The sequence below is a fragment of the Podarcis erhardii genome (genome assembly GCF_964252035.2).
Source record: "Podarcis erhardii genome assembly, chromosome: 10".
Classification (NCBI taxonomy): domain Eukaryota; kingdom Metazoa; phylum Chordata; class Lepidosauria; order Squamata; family Lacertidae; genus Podarcis; species Podarcis erhardii.
Genome location: NC_138500.1, coordinates 8,733,960 through 8,746,712, shown reverse-complemented (window position 1 = coordinate 8,746,712; position 12,753 = coordinate 8,733,960). Strand labels below are relative to the sequence as shown.

The following is a 12,753-nucleotide window of genomic DNA, read 5'->3' as shown; positions in this document are numbered from 1 at the left end:
GTTTTGGCGGGTCCGTAACCTGAAAAAACGCAACCTGAAGTGTCTGTAACCCGAGGTATGACTACATTCTGTCCCCCCCACCCCTTATAAAAGGAATCTTTCATTTCCAGACATCACGCTTCCCGGTTTTGAGATGCAGATATAAACTGGTTTAATCAGGCAAGTTTAGAAACTGGAAAAGAGATTTTGCAACATGAGAAAGTCGTAAGATTTCCCAACCACCGCCAGCTCGTGGGGTCGGGGGGAGGAAGAAAAAGATGGGCCACCAGCCCTTCACAAAAGAAACTTTTATTGACAGAAATAAGTGGTGTCTTCAAAATATACTTTGTAGGAAAATGCAACGATAATCTTTACAATCCAGTTCCTCTGTTAAAATCCCAGTGTATATCAGACTCCTGTTTCAGCGCAGCTAAGTGTACGCTGAGGAAGCTGCACAGTGCATAAAAAGTAGCATTCAGACACATTATCACAACCGAAAGGGGCTGGGCGCACATTGCAGTCCATTTGCAAACGGAAACTTGCATCGAGGACCCGCAGAGTACAGTTGAAAACACATTGGCTCTGGATGTGGGAGACTCTGTGTCAAGTCTGGGGGTGGCTCTGCCTTCTCTCCCCCCACTTTTTTAAAAAATAAATTTTTATTAACTTTCTTTTCTGTCATTACAAACATATCAATAACATAGATATTACACATCTTCACACCTCTCTCCCCATAACCTGCTTCGCCGTGTGGTTTTAAATCATAAGGACATCAGAATCCCGGAGCCTCTCGTACACCAGAAAGTACGATTTAACAAAAAATAGTAAATTGCAGTAGCAACAATAAAAAACAAATTGGGCAATTAGAGGATCTAGCAGTGTTCCCAAGTTGCTAGTACCTTCGTAGTGCCATGCTGAAGGGGTAATTAGTATTCTCAAAATTTAAACTCTGTGGTCGCTTTTGGGTCCTTGTCTTAACCAGAAGTTCACATCTTTCATTTGCATGAACCGTGTCTGTGTGTGTAACTTATTTTTGCAATCTCGGTCTCCTTTGCAGCACATTAAAGCACCCTCCCGTCCCTTTCGAGTAACAGCACACCTGAAAAATATCTGGAGCAGAGCAACTAACATAACCCAATCTAACTTTTTTTGGCACTGAATTGTTGATGGTCTAGTTGTAGAGGAAGAAAATTGGGGAAGTGACAAGAAATTCTATTCTCCTGCCCCCCGTCCCCTTCAGATTGTCTTATATCTCCACAGACTAGTAACTGGGGGAAAATCTATTTGCAATACTTTCGTATTTTGTCCCCCTGACCCAATATTAGAAAGAGGTGCATATTTTTTGATTGTTTGAATAGGTCTGCTCTACATTATATTAAAAGGGAGGGTTGTAAGCCAATCCCTGATCTCTTGACGTACTCTGCGGATCTGACAAACAGGCAAAGGACTCTCTAACGCCCTCCGTTTCCATGGTGACAATAGCAAAGTGCCCTTTGTCCTTTGGTGGAGCCCTTTGCCCTTAATGTGCACCACAGCTGCTCCCAAGGCACATAACACAATAGGAAGGCTCTCCTCTAAGGATGGAGACTCATAAAATCAAAGAGTGCAACCCTATGCGATACAGGAATCTCAACGCATCCAATGTCAAGCTATGCCAAATCCTGCTCAGCTTTGCAAATGTGCGAGCTGTTTCGTTGCTGCACCTTTTATTGTCCGTGGGTGTTGGACTAGATGACCCTTGGTTCCCCCCCCCACCAAAAAACCTGTACAATTTGATGTTTCTGTGACCTTTGGACCACATCAGCCAGGCTGAGGGTGGGCGTCTTGTCATCTGGGTACCCCATGACCTCCATGCACACTGCCCAGGTTTGTGTCCCAGAGAGGTCATTTTGGCGCGGCTAACACAGCGGTTTGACTTCACCCCCAGAAGGGCACTCCATTGTCTCTCAAGACAAGTCGGGTGCCAGCACCAGCTAGGAGATAAACCAGTGGCACTTCTGCTAGACTCCAGCTCCCATCAACCCCAGTCTGCAAGGGATGATGGGAGTTGTAGTCCAGCAACACCTGGAGGGCCACATTAGCTTTGGCTGCTTTGTTGGGGAAACGACGCTTTCTCTGGAGGGTGAAGTAAGTGGGCTACTGATGTCACTGCCCCAGTCCAGAGCTGGTACCCATTTGAAAGATCTGAGCTGCGCAGAAATACACTCTATTCTCCCCCATGCCGTCACTACCTCGGTCCAGTATACCTGAAGGAGCGTCTCCACTCCCATCATTCTACCCGGACGCTGAGGTCCAGCGCCGAGGGCCTTCTGGCGATTCCCTCACTGCGAGAAGTGAGGTTACAGGGAACCAGGCAGAGGGCCTTCTTGGTGGTGACACCCACCCTGTGGAACGCCCTCCCACCAGATGTCAAAAAGAACAACTACCACCAGACTTTTAGACGGCATTTGAAGGCAGCCCTGTTTAGGGAAGCTTTTAATGTTTGAGGCATTACTGTATTTTAATATTGTGTTGGAAGGCGCCCAGAGTGGCTGGGGAAACCCAGCCAGATGGGCGGGGTATAAATAATAAATTATTATTATTATACCTCTTGACACACCTGGCTGAAGAAGTTCCTCTCCATCCACTAGCCGCCCTGCCCTAAGAATCAAGGGTCTCAGAAGCCCTTTGCTTGGAATGGGAAGGGTGGGCGAGTGATGGAGGCAGAGTTTGGGATAAGGGGACGTATTGCCATATTTGGCCCCCTCAAAGCTTCCAGTTGCCAGTCTCTTAAGAAGAGACCTTGGTGTGAGCGTACAAGTCAACATTAATTTTCTTACGGCTATAGCAGTATGCCAGAAATAGTTTCTTTAAAAATAATAATCAGTGCGGCACAGCCACACACAGTCACTCTAGAATTTATCGATGAAGATAGGAAAATGTTACGCTGATCTTTTCTGCAAAGGCAAGGTATTTAATAGGAGCTGCTAGAATCCCCTTTTTCCTGGAAGATGCAAGGACTGAGCACTCTGACATTCGAACGCTTCCTTCCTCCTGCGCTGAACTCAAGCCGGGCCAGTAAGAGACTCTAAATTAACAGCCTCTAAATTTACATCTCCTGCCCAGAGAATGGCTTTGCCAATGTTTGGGAGTTGGGAGTTCCTGTTCAAATGGATTAGGAACCTACGGATTTTTGCCGGCGGGTTCCAAAGTTATATTTGACCTAAGATACAATCCAAACAGCTGTCATAAATCTGCTTTTAAAAGAGGGAGGGAAGGAAATATCGAAGCATCCACCCATCTTCCCTTTGTCTCTCCTCAGAGGTCCCACAGCTGAGGGAAGACAAAGGGGCAGATTCATCAAAAGCCATCACATTGTCATTAATTAATGGGACTTAAGGCATGTTTTATCTCATCCTTAATCTTTGCCTTCTGAATAGGACTATGACGGGGTCTCATTTTTTTTTTTTTTAGCTGTTTCCCTTCCTATAACTTATCTCGAAAAGCATGATGAGATGTTCTCGACAACTTTCCTGTATCAAATGTGCAAGAAGCAACTTACGATGGCTTCAGAACAGTTGTAGGGTTGGTTCCTTCTGCCCACGGCGATTTGTGTAAAGTCCTTAAGAACATCTCTTTTGATGATTATGAAATCCAATAACTAGGCTTAAATTAATCGGCCCTTTGGAAAGGTCATGCTTTCCAAAGCATGGCAAGAACAATGTGGTATTTTTTAAAAAAAGGGCAAATTTGGGAGCAGGAAAGAGCCGAACGAGGCTTTGGGCAATTCCCTTTCCACAGAGATACAAGCTTCCCTTTGCAAACGTTCCACTGTTTCAGACCCCACAGCTAAGATCCCCTATTGCACATGCAAGTTAGCTCACTCAGTAGCTTTACACCCTAAATTGCACCATTAAATGGGTTTATGGATCAACCATGCATGTCAAAGGCACAAAACCCTCCACCTTCCTTCTCTTTCAATAAAAGCAACAGGTGGCTGTTTCACCTGCATTGACCAAATATTGCTATAGCTATTATTAAGAAAAAAACATGAGATGCTCTTGGAAGGGGGAGTGCGCAGATTAATGCTGATTCCTTTAGCTCAGTGCAAATTATATCCTCCCCTCTGTTTTTCTTTTTGATATTTAGCCTTGGAACAGTTTTCAAAGTGGGCCTATAAACCTTGCTGCGAGCCTTGCCTTGCTCCCATGTACAAGGCGACGGCCCACAGCTTAGCGGTGGGACATCTGCTCTGCATGCAGAATGTCCCAGGTGCGATGCCCTGCATCTCCAGATAAAACTGGTCAAACGCTGGAGAATCACTGCCGGCCAGTGTAGAACAGTATTGAGCTACATGAGCCCAGTGTCTTCTAGTCAAGTATAAGGCAGCTCCTATGTTCCTGCATACAAATCTCTTTCCTGAAATCTGAAGTTGTGCCGCTGGGCTAATGCTCCAGTCGTAGCCCATTTGGGTTTTGCGGTGCTTCTTTCTTACACACACACAAAAACCCCGGCCCCAAATTTGCATTCTACAGGAAGAACGCAAAAAACGAACAAACCTGAATCCTCCTTGCATGGCTGGCACAGATTCACTGCAGGCGCCAGCTGTTGCAAAAAGCTTACTTACTGGAACGGGCTAGTTAATGGCCTGATCCTGACCTACGAAGATCGGGAGAATGTTTTTTAATGCATGGAGAAAAGAAGTGGAGTGATAGGACGACCTGGGGTGGGGCAGGTAGAGAGAGACAGCCTTTTTTTAGCTGTGCCCTGTTGCCAATATTCAGAGTCTCCTGTACGCTGGAGCCCAATGCACCTCGGGATTTGCATATCTGGTTGAGTTTTTGCATAATGCGCCCCCCTGCGGCCGCTAACTGTGAGGGAGCGATGCCATGTCAAGCTGCCTGCAAAGGGCAGAAGTTAAGCTCCAACTCTGTCCTCTGAACAGGCGCTCCCACTTTGTTCTCTGCAGCCATGAGGACTATAACCTTGGCTCCTGTTAAAATGAGCAGTACATCTTGCTCTCATGGTCCCTTGGCATCTGGAGGGGGAAGGGAGCGGGAGAATCTCCTGTCTGCCCTGCTCAACACTTAAATAGGAGGCACAGTCATTGAAAATATATATATATATGTACACATATACACACACCAACACATAGAATTTGCTTAGAAAGCTAATGGGATTTTAGAAAACAAAACCAAACAAACAAAACAAAAAGGATTTGGCCACGGCAGATGCCCCTTGACAAATCCTCTCGCCCAATAACCGCCAGGCTCCTTCTGCATGTCGGCACTTGTGGCTGCAAGTTTTGAGTTTTCGAAATTTTTGCTTAGCACAAAGTTTGTTCTCTCTTTAAAAAACGAAACAAAAAGCCCCAAACAATTATAAATGTGTGTCCTCTTCGTCCTCCAGATCCTCTTTCGTTAGGCTGTCCATGGGGACGATCCAGCTGTCTCCAAGCTCCCCATTCAGGTTGACCTTCTTCTCCTGCATCTCTGAGGAGGTCTCCATCACCTCCAGGGTTGGGTTGTCGTGGTAACCGTTCTCCATCGTTTGAAGTTCCTCGGTCAGGCGCTGCTGTAAGGCAGGGACCAGGGGGTTTGGGTAGGAGACATATGAACAGGGACTGAAAAAAGCTGAAACCATAGAGTTGCTATGGTTTTCCCAGTAGTGATGTACGGAAGTGAGAGTTGGACCATAAAGAAGGCTGATCACCGAAGAATTGATGCTTTTGAATTATAGTGCTGGAGGAGACTCTTGAGAGTCCCATGGACTGCAAGAAGATCAAACCTATCCATTCTGAAACAAATCAGCCTTGAGTGCTCACTGGAAGGACAGATCCTGAAGCTGAGGCAACTATGGGGTTGTGGCGCTCATCTCGCTTACCGGCCAAGGGAGCCGGTGTTTGTCCACAGACAGCTTTCTGGGTCATGTGGCCAGCATGGCTAAACCGTTTCTGGCGCAACGGGACCCTGTGAGAGAAGCCAGAGCGCACAGAAACATTGTTTGCTTTCCCGCCAGAGTGGTACCTATTTATCTACTTGCACTGGCATGCTTTCGAACTGCTAGATAGGCAGGAGCTGGGACAGAGCAACAGGAGCTCACCCCGTTGTGCGGATTTGAACCACCAACCTTCTGACCGACAAGCCCAAGAAGCTCAGTGGTTTAGACCACAGCGCCACCCGCATCCAATAGAGTTTACCACAGAGTTGAAACGAACCCAGGGGTCACCTAGTCCAAACTCCTGCTGGATGTAGAGGAGCGGTAGCAGGCAGAAGCTGGGGAACCCCCAAAGGAAGAAGGCTCAGAGTGGTGGTGGGAATGATGAATGGTCAGAGGGAGAAGGCTGGGAGGAGGAGGTGTGAGAAGCTGGCGAGGCAACAGGGCTTAGTGAGCAGGGAGAGTCTGTGGCGGAGAGAAGTCCAGAATGAGAATTAGAAGCTGAAGAGGCAGAGATGAGTCAGGCTGGCGAAGATGCCAGGAGGGTCTACCCTCCTGCTACGATCAGCTCTGCTCCTCCCTGGTCTCCCAGGACCAGAAGAGGTATGAAGAGGGCAGAGCAGAGATAAAGTGATGAGTGTAATGGAAATGCGGAAGACAATTGTGTTGGGAATCTGTGTACGTGGAGCTACTCACACAGAGTCAATTAAGGTTTGGCAGACAGCCAGAAGGCAATCTGAAGGAGTAAGTCTGCCTGGTGATAACAGAGACATGGAGACAACTCCATGATTGGTCAAGCTCTCTCAAGGGAGTGATAATTCATGGCCTACTAACTGGAATGTGTTAGTTCAGTATTCAGAGGTTCAGAGTTCTGTGTGTGAGTGTAGGAGTTGTGAGTCATGTATGAGAGAGCTAGCAAAAGATCCGTGTTCTGTTCCTGTAAATAGTCCACTGTGATATTTTAGTGTATTTCTGGTTTTTATGGAAGCCGCCCAGAGTGGCTGGGGAAACCCAGCCAGATGGGCGGGGTACAAATAATAATAATAAAATAATAATAATAATAATAATAATAATAATAATAATAATAATAATAATTAATTATTATTATTATTATTATTTAATAAACACCTAACTACAAGTTCCTGGTTCCTGCTTCGTCTATCCTGTCTGCAGCCAAGTCGCCAATTGCTTCCGTGGATTCTGCGTTGACACTGCTAGGTCTGGCTAAGGTCCTGCAACTAGTCAGAAAGTTGCGAAACACCAAATAGGTTTTGCCAATAAATTGTATTTTGAGGAGTTAGGTGGCATGTCCCTTTCCCTTTAACATCCCCAGTTTGATTCTTGTGTTTCACGCACCTGTCGGGAGTTTCTTGGGTTCTTCTGTGTTGCAAGTGCTGGCTGGATGCCTGGCTGCAGGTAGTGGGAGATTCTCAGCCGCTCTGTATTAGTTCCATCTCAGGGTCCTGGGCTAATCATGAGTAATGCCTGGTGCACTTGATTACATCAAGGCAGGCTATAAAAGCCATAGGTGGGAGGGGCCCAGAGAGCTTCTGCCCAGATCAAAGGCCCTGATGCTGGGAGACCGACGGTCGGGGTCTTTCTCCTGCTGCTCTACCTGGGGCTCCGGGCAGCTGAAGGGGAGATTGGGTAGCGCCTGTCGGGTATGTTTTAGTTTATGCTTTGCATGCCTGCTGTTTATTTGTTAATAAAACTGTTCCCCTTCCACCTCCTCATTCCTTTTGTCCTGATATCCTTGGAAAGAACTGCTGTGTTTGGCAGCACATGAGTCTCAGACCCAGGTGAGGAGACGACTCTGGAAAGGCAGAGACTTTTGGTCCTCACCACTGTCCATTGGGGCAAAACCTACAGGGAAGAGCTGCTGCGCTCACAGGGCCTGAGCTGTTTTGTTTCACTGACGCATTGCGAATTGTGGCAGATAGGCTACTGACACCCAAAATTGACACTCTGCAATGCAGAGGGTTAGGGTGAGCACTGCCAATGTCTGCAAATGAAGTGGGATATGGGAGACCCCGGCCATAGCTGTCAACTTACAGATTTGAAAATAAGGGATCAGCAGCCAAAATAAGGGATCAACAATTACTTTGATAAAATACATATCGTGTTGCGTGCAAATGGCTTTAGATACCTATTAGGTCCCTAAATTACCATATAGCATATATTCAACACAAAAAAACACCAACAATTTGTTGTTGACAAAGGACAGCTGGACATAGAAAGGGCCCCATTGCCTTCAGTAGCGTATTTAAGGGACATCATCAATAAGGGACAGCAGCGGGACATGGCGCTGGGATAAGGGACTGTCCCGCCAAATAAGGGACGCTTGACAACTATGATCCTGGCTCAGAGCGGATAACTCAAGGGTTGGGGGGGGGGTGAAGCTTGGCCCTACAACTCCGGCAAGGTCCATTTTAATGGCGCAAAACGCAAAAAGCCTGTTTACCTGGTCCTTCCTTTGGGAGAGGCGCTGGTGGCAGCAGCCATAGATGGCGGCGCCAAGTAGCAGAGAGGCAGCCAGGCACACAATGGTGATGATCAGGGGCATGCTGAAGCGGTCCTCTATGTCGGGGTCCCTGCTCCTGCCGCCGTGGGTGATGTTCTTCACGCCAATCTGTCAAAGGAAGAGGGGGGTGAATGGCTGGGAGCAGGGGAGTCGCCACGGATAGAGGGGCATTGGCTGGGCTACTGCAATGCAAGCTACGTGGGCCTGCCCTTGGAGACTTACCTGAAAACGTCAATGGGCGCGAAACGCCGCGGCCAAATTACTGGCCAGGGTTCCAAGGCAGCAAAAGCCCTGTTTCAAAACACCTACGCTGGTGGCCACTTTGTCCCATGGCCCGATTCAAGGTGATTAAATCCCTAAAAGACTTAAGCCCCCAATATCTGAAATGCCATCTGCATGGCTGCTGACCTTCCTAAGATGGGCAGAGGGGCTCTGTGTGGCTGGTTCCTGCCCTTGGAAGCGTGGGGGATAATGGCCTGGGAGAGGATTTTCTCTGTGGAAAGCCCTAAATTGTGAAAACTCAGCTCCACATCAGTGCATTTAGCATCTTCCTCGTACAGCTCTGGAAGAGCGTTGCAAACACACACCAGTTATCTTTGTTTTGTGGGACCCTCCTCTTTTGCTGAATCTGTCCTGTCCTGTCCTGTTTTGGTTGCTGCCGTTTTTCTTACTTAATTGTAACTCTTTTACTCTAATTTTTGAAGTATTAGAGAGATGATGATGATGATGCGCCCCCTTGGATTGGCACCCTATGTGCAGTCACCACCACCTTAAATTGGACACTGAGGGGGAGAACCAACTGGGGCTCCCTGGAGAGAAAGCTGGCATATAAATGCAATGAATAAATACAATTTTCAGGAGCGTTACTCCCCAGAGGGAGTGGGATTTTACTACTTTCAGGAGACAGCGGGGGCATGTCCCTTAAAAGACTTTTTAAAATTATTAATTAAAAACCAGGCTGATCATCTGACTTAGAAGATGAGATGACTGAAGGAAGGGTACCGTGTTCGCCACATTTTTTTTTTTTAAAAAAGCTCCATTGTGGTTGCTCACACAATGACCCCATCAAGGCTCTCCACCCTGCCAGCTGCGTTTCCTTGACCAGCAGGAAGGGACAGAATGTGCCTTGTTCCCAGGGCATCCTGGCCCAGGAAATGCAAACTTGATGGAGGGGGTCTGCTGTGGTTGCTGCATGAGCAGTTGCAATGGGTGCAGCAGTGAAGAGCGTTGGGCTGGGACTTGGGGAGACCTGTGTTCAAATTGACACTCAGCCCTGAAGCTCAGTTGGTGACCTGGGGCCAGGCACTGCCTCTCGGGCTAACCCACCCCGCAGGACAAAATGACTGGAGCGAGAGAGCCTTGCATGGTGCACTTTGTACTTCTGGGAGGAAAACTGGGATGCAAACATATTAAATAAGGCTCTTTTTCATTTTTAAGTGTGTGTGGAGAGGAGGGGAGAAACGCCATTGGGTGTTATTCAACTAAGTTTTGCTCAAGTGTAGGCCCACTGAAATTGACAAACATCAGCTAGGTCCATTCATTTCACAGGGCTTAAAAAGGTAAAGGGACCCCTGACCATTAGGTCCAGTTGTGACCGACTTGGCTTGCGGCGCTCATCTCGCTTTACTGGCCGAGGGAGCCGGCGTACAGCTTCTGGATCATGTGGCCAGCATGACTAAGCCGCACCCCGGAAATGATCTCTTTCAGCTTCTGCCTTCTGGAAGAAGGTACAGGGTTATAAAGACTAGGACTAGCTGCCTGAGAAACAGTTTTCTCACATGTCCACCACATATGTAGAAAATTACCTTCTTTTATTTTGCATTTCCAGCAGGCCTTGTTTCCTGTCTTATACATCTTCCCTAATTTTGCTGGTGTTATATACCACCTATATATCATCTTCTCTAAGTTTTCTCTAATTGCAACACTTGCCGTAAATTTTATTCCATCATTCCACAATTTTGACCATTTTTCATATTCTATATTATATCCCAGGTCGTTGGTTTCTGAATGTCTGATGTAGATTTTTCGTTGTTCTGTAGAGAACAATGACAATAAAGATTATCGTATCGTATCTGGGCAACTGCTTTGCTTCCATGCCTCCTTCAGAGAATCACTCAGCAAAGCATCCTTCATCCTAACACACCTTGAAGGGCTGTCCTTGAACCCCAGTTGGCAACGGCCGGTTGCCAAGCAACACTTCAAGCTAAAGATCTGAAGATGCCTGACTGAAAAGGCGACAAACCGAAGGAATGGGACTTCCTCAAACATCCTCCTTACCTTTTCCAGCTCTTCCATCTTCGCCGCCAAAGACTCAAACAGCTCCTTATCCGCAGAGTTTGCTAACAGAAGGAAACAAAAGGTGAGGAGAATAGAAACTATTTATTTACCTTTTTAAGGCAGTGCAGAAAACTGTGTGGAATAGCAACACACTCGGCTCAGTCGTTAAGAGCATGAGACTCTCTATCTTGGGGTCGCGGGTTCGGGTCCAACGTTGGGCAACAGGTTTCCTGTGGGCTGGTGTGGGGGACTCCCTGGTCCTGAATGGGGTAACTGTGCCACTGAAGGAGCAGCTGCGCAGCCTGGGAGTCATTCTGGACTCACAGCTGTCCATGGAGGCACAGGTCAATTCTGTATCCAGGGCGGCTGTCTACCAGCTCCATCTGGTACGCAGGATGAGACCCTACCTGCCCACAGACTGTCTCGCCAGACTGGTGCATGCTCTGGTTATCTCCCGCTTGGACTACTGCAATGCGCTCTACGTGGGGCTACCTTTAAAGGTGACCCGGAAACTGCAATTAATCCAGAATGCGGCAGCTAGACTGGTGACTGGGAGCAGCCGCTGAGACCATATAACACTGGTCCTGAAAGACCTACATTGACTCCCAGTACGTTTCTGAGCACAATTCAAAGTGTTGGTGTTGACTTTTAAAGCGCTAAACGCCCTCGGTCCAGTATACCTGAAGGAGTGTCTCCACCCCCATCGTTCTGCCCGGACACTGAGGTCCAGCGCCGAGAAATCTGGTGATTCCCTCACTGCGAGAAGCGAAGTTACAGGGAACCAGGCAGAGGGCCTTCTCGGTAGTGGCGCCCGCCCTGTGGAACACCTTCCCATCAGATGTCAAAGCGATAAACAACTACCTGACATTTAGAAGACATCTGAAGGCAGCCCTGTTCAGGGAAGTTTTTAATGTGTGACATTTTAATGTATTTTTAATCTTTGGTTGGAAGCCGCCCAGAGTGGCTGGGGAAACCCAGCCAGGTGGGCGGGGTACAAATAATAAAGTGAGAGCTCAACTACAAAGAAGGCTGATCGCCAAAGAATTGATGCTTTTGAATTATGGTGCTGGAGGAGACTCTTGAGAGTCCCATGGACTGCAAGCAGATCAATCCTCTCCATTCTTAAGGAAATCAGCCCTGAGTGCTCACTGGAAGGACAGATCCTGAAGCTGAGGCTCCAATACTTTGGCCACCTCATGAGAAGAGAAGACTCCCTGGAAAAGACCCTGATGTTGGGGAAGATGGAGGGCACAAGGAGAAGGGGACAACAGAGGACGAGATGGTTGGATAGTGTTCTTGAAGCTACCAGCATGATTTTGACCAAACTGCGGGAGGCAGTGGAAGACAGGAGTGCCTGGCGTGCTCTGGTCCATGGGGTCATGAAGAGTCAGACACAACTAAACAACTAAACAACAACAACAACAAATTATTATTATTATTAGACTGGTCTGCAACTACCAGGGCAGCAGAGAACAGGTATGTAAGTTCCTAGTTCTTACTCATGGGAAGACATCATCATCCCAGTGCACTCCATATGTTCTGGACCACAGCTGCAGCCAGCACATCTGGAGGGTGTCAGATTAGTGAAGGCTGCCCTACGGGCTCCCAACAACGCATGTGGTACCTACTCAACACGGCCACCTCGAGGACAGCCAAGTACTTGGGGTCGTCTTTGGAAGCCAGCCTCGCCAAACACCCATCCCGGCTCTGGTTGAAGGTGGGCTTCACCGCTTTGCAGAGGACATTCAAGAGAGGCTCTTTCGCGGCGCTCTTCTCCAAACTGTTCTGTAGAAAGGAAGAACAAAATTCCCCACGGTTAGGGCTTTGCCTAGGGCAAACTTGCTGGCAGCTGCCACCCTGGTGGGAATCGTTTCCTAACACGGGGGCAGCGTCAATCCTGATCTTCAAAGCAGAGAAAAGTGTGGGGTTCACACAGAAACCGGGGCAGGGAATCAATGGAAGGAGAAGCCTCCAAGTGACTGTAGCAGCTCTCCAGTCTCCTAGCTGCCGCAGGAAAATCTTCTTTCCAATGCATGGCATGAGAAGACTCGCAATGTTAA

At 47.8% G+C, this 12,753-nt stretch overlaps 1 protein-coding gene across 1 annotated transcript in view; it reads right to left on the bottom strand.

The window, feature by feature from the left end:
• Positions 1-272: 272 nt before the first annotated feature.
• PODXL (podocalyxin like) overlaps positions 273-12,753 on the bottom strand; it is a 79,893-nt gene continuing 67,412 nt past the window's right edge. The window contains exons 5-8 of the mRNA XM_081880278.1: positions 12,322-12,478; positions 10,694-10,755; positions 8,357-8,524; positions 273-5,532 (exon numbers count right to left, since the gene is read on the bottom strand). Of these exons, the coding sequence (XP_081736404.1) occupies positions 5,338-5,532; positions 8,357-8,524; positions 10,694-10,755; positions 12,322-12,478 (582 nt within the window). The 3' untranslated portion in view covers positions 273-5,337. The remainder of the gene's footprint in view (positions 5,533-8,356; positions 8,525-10,693; positions 10,756-12,321; positions 12,479-12,753) is intronic.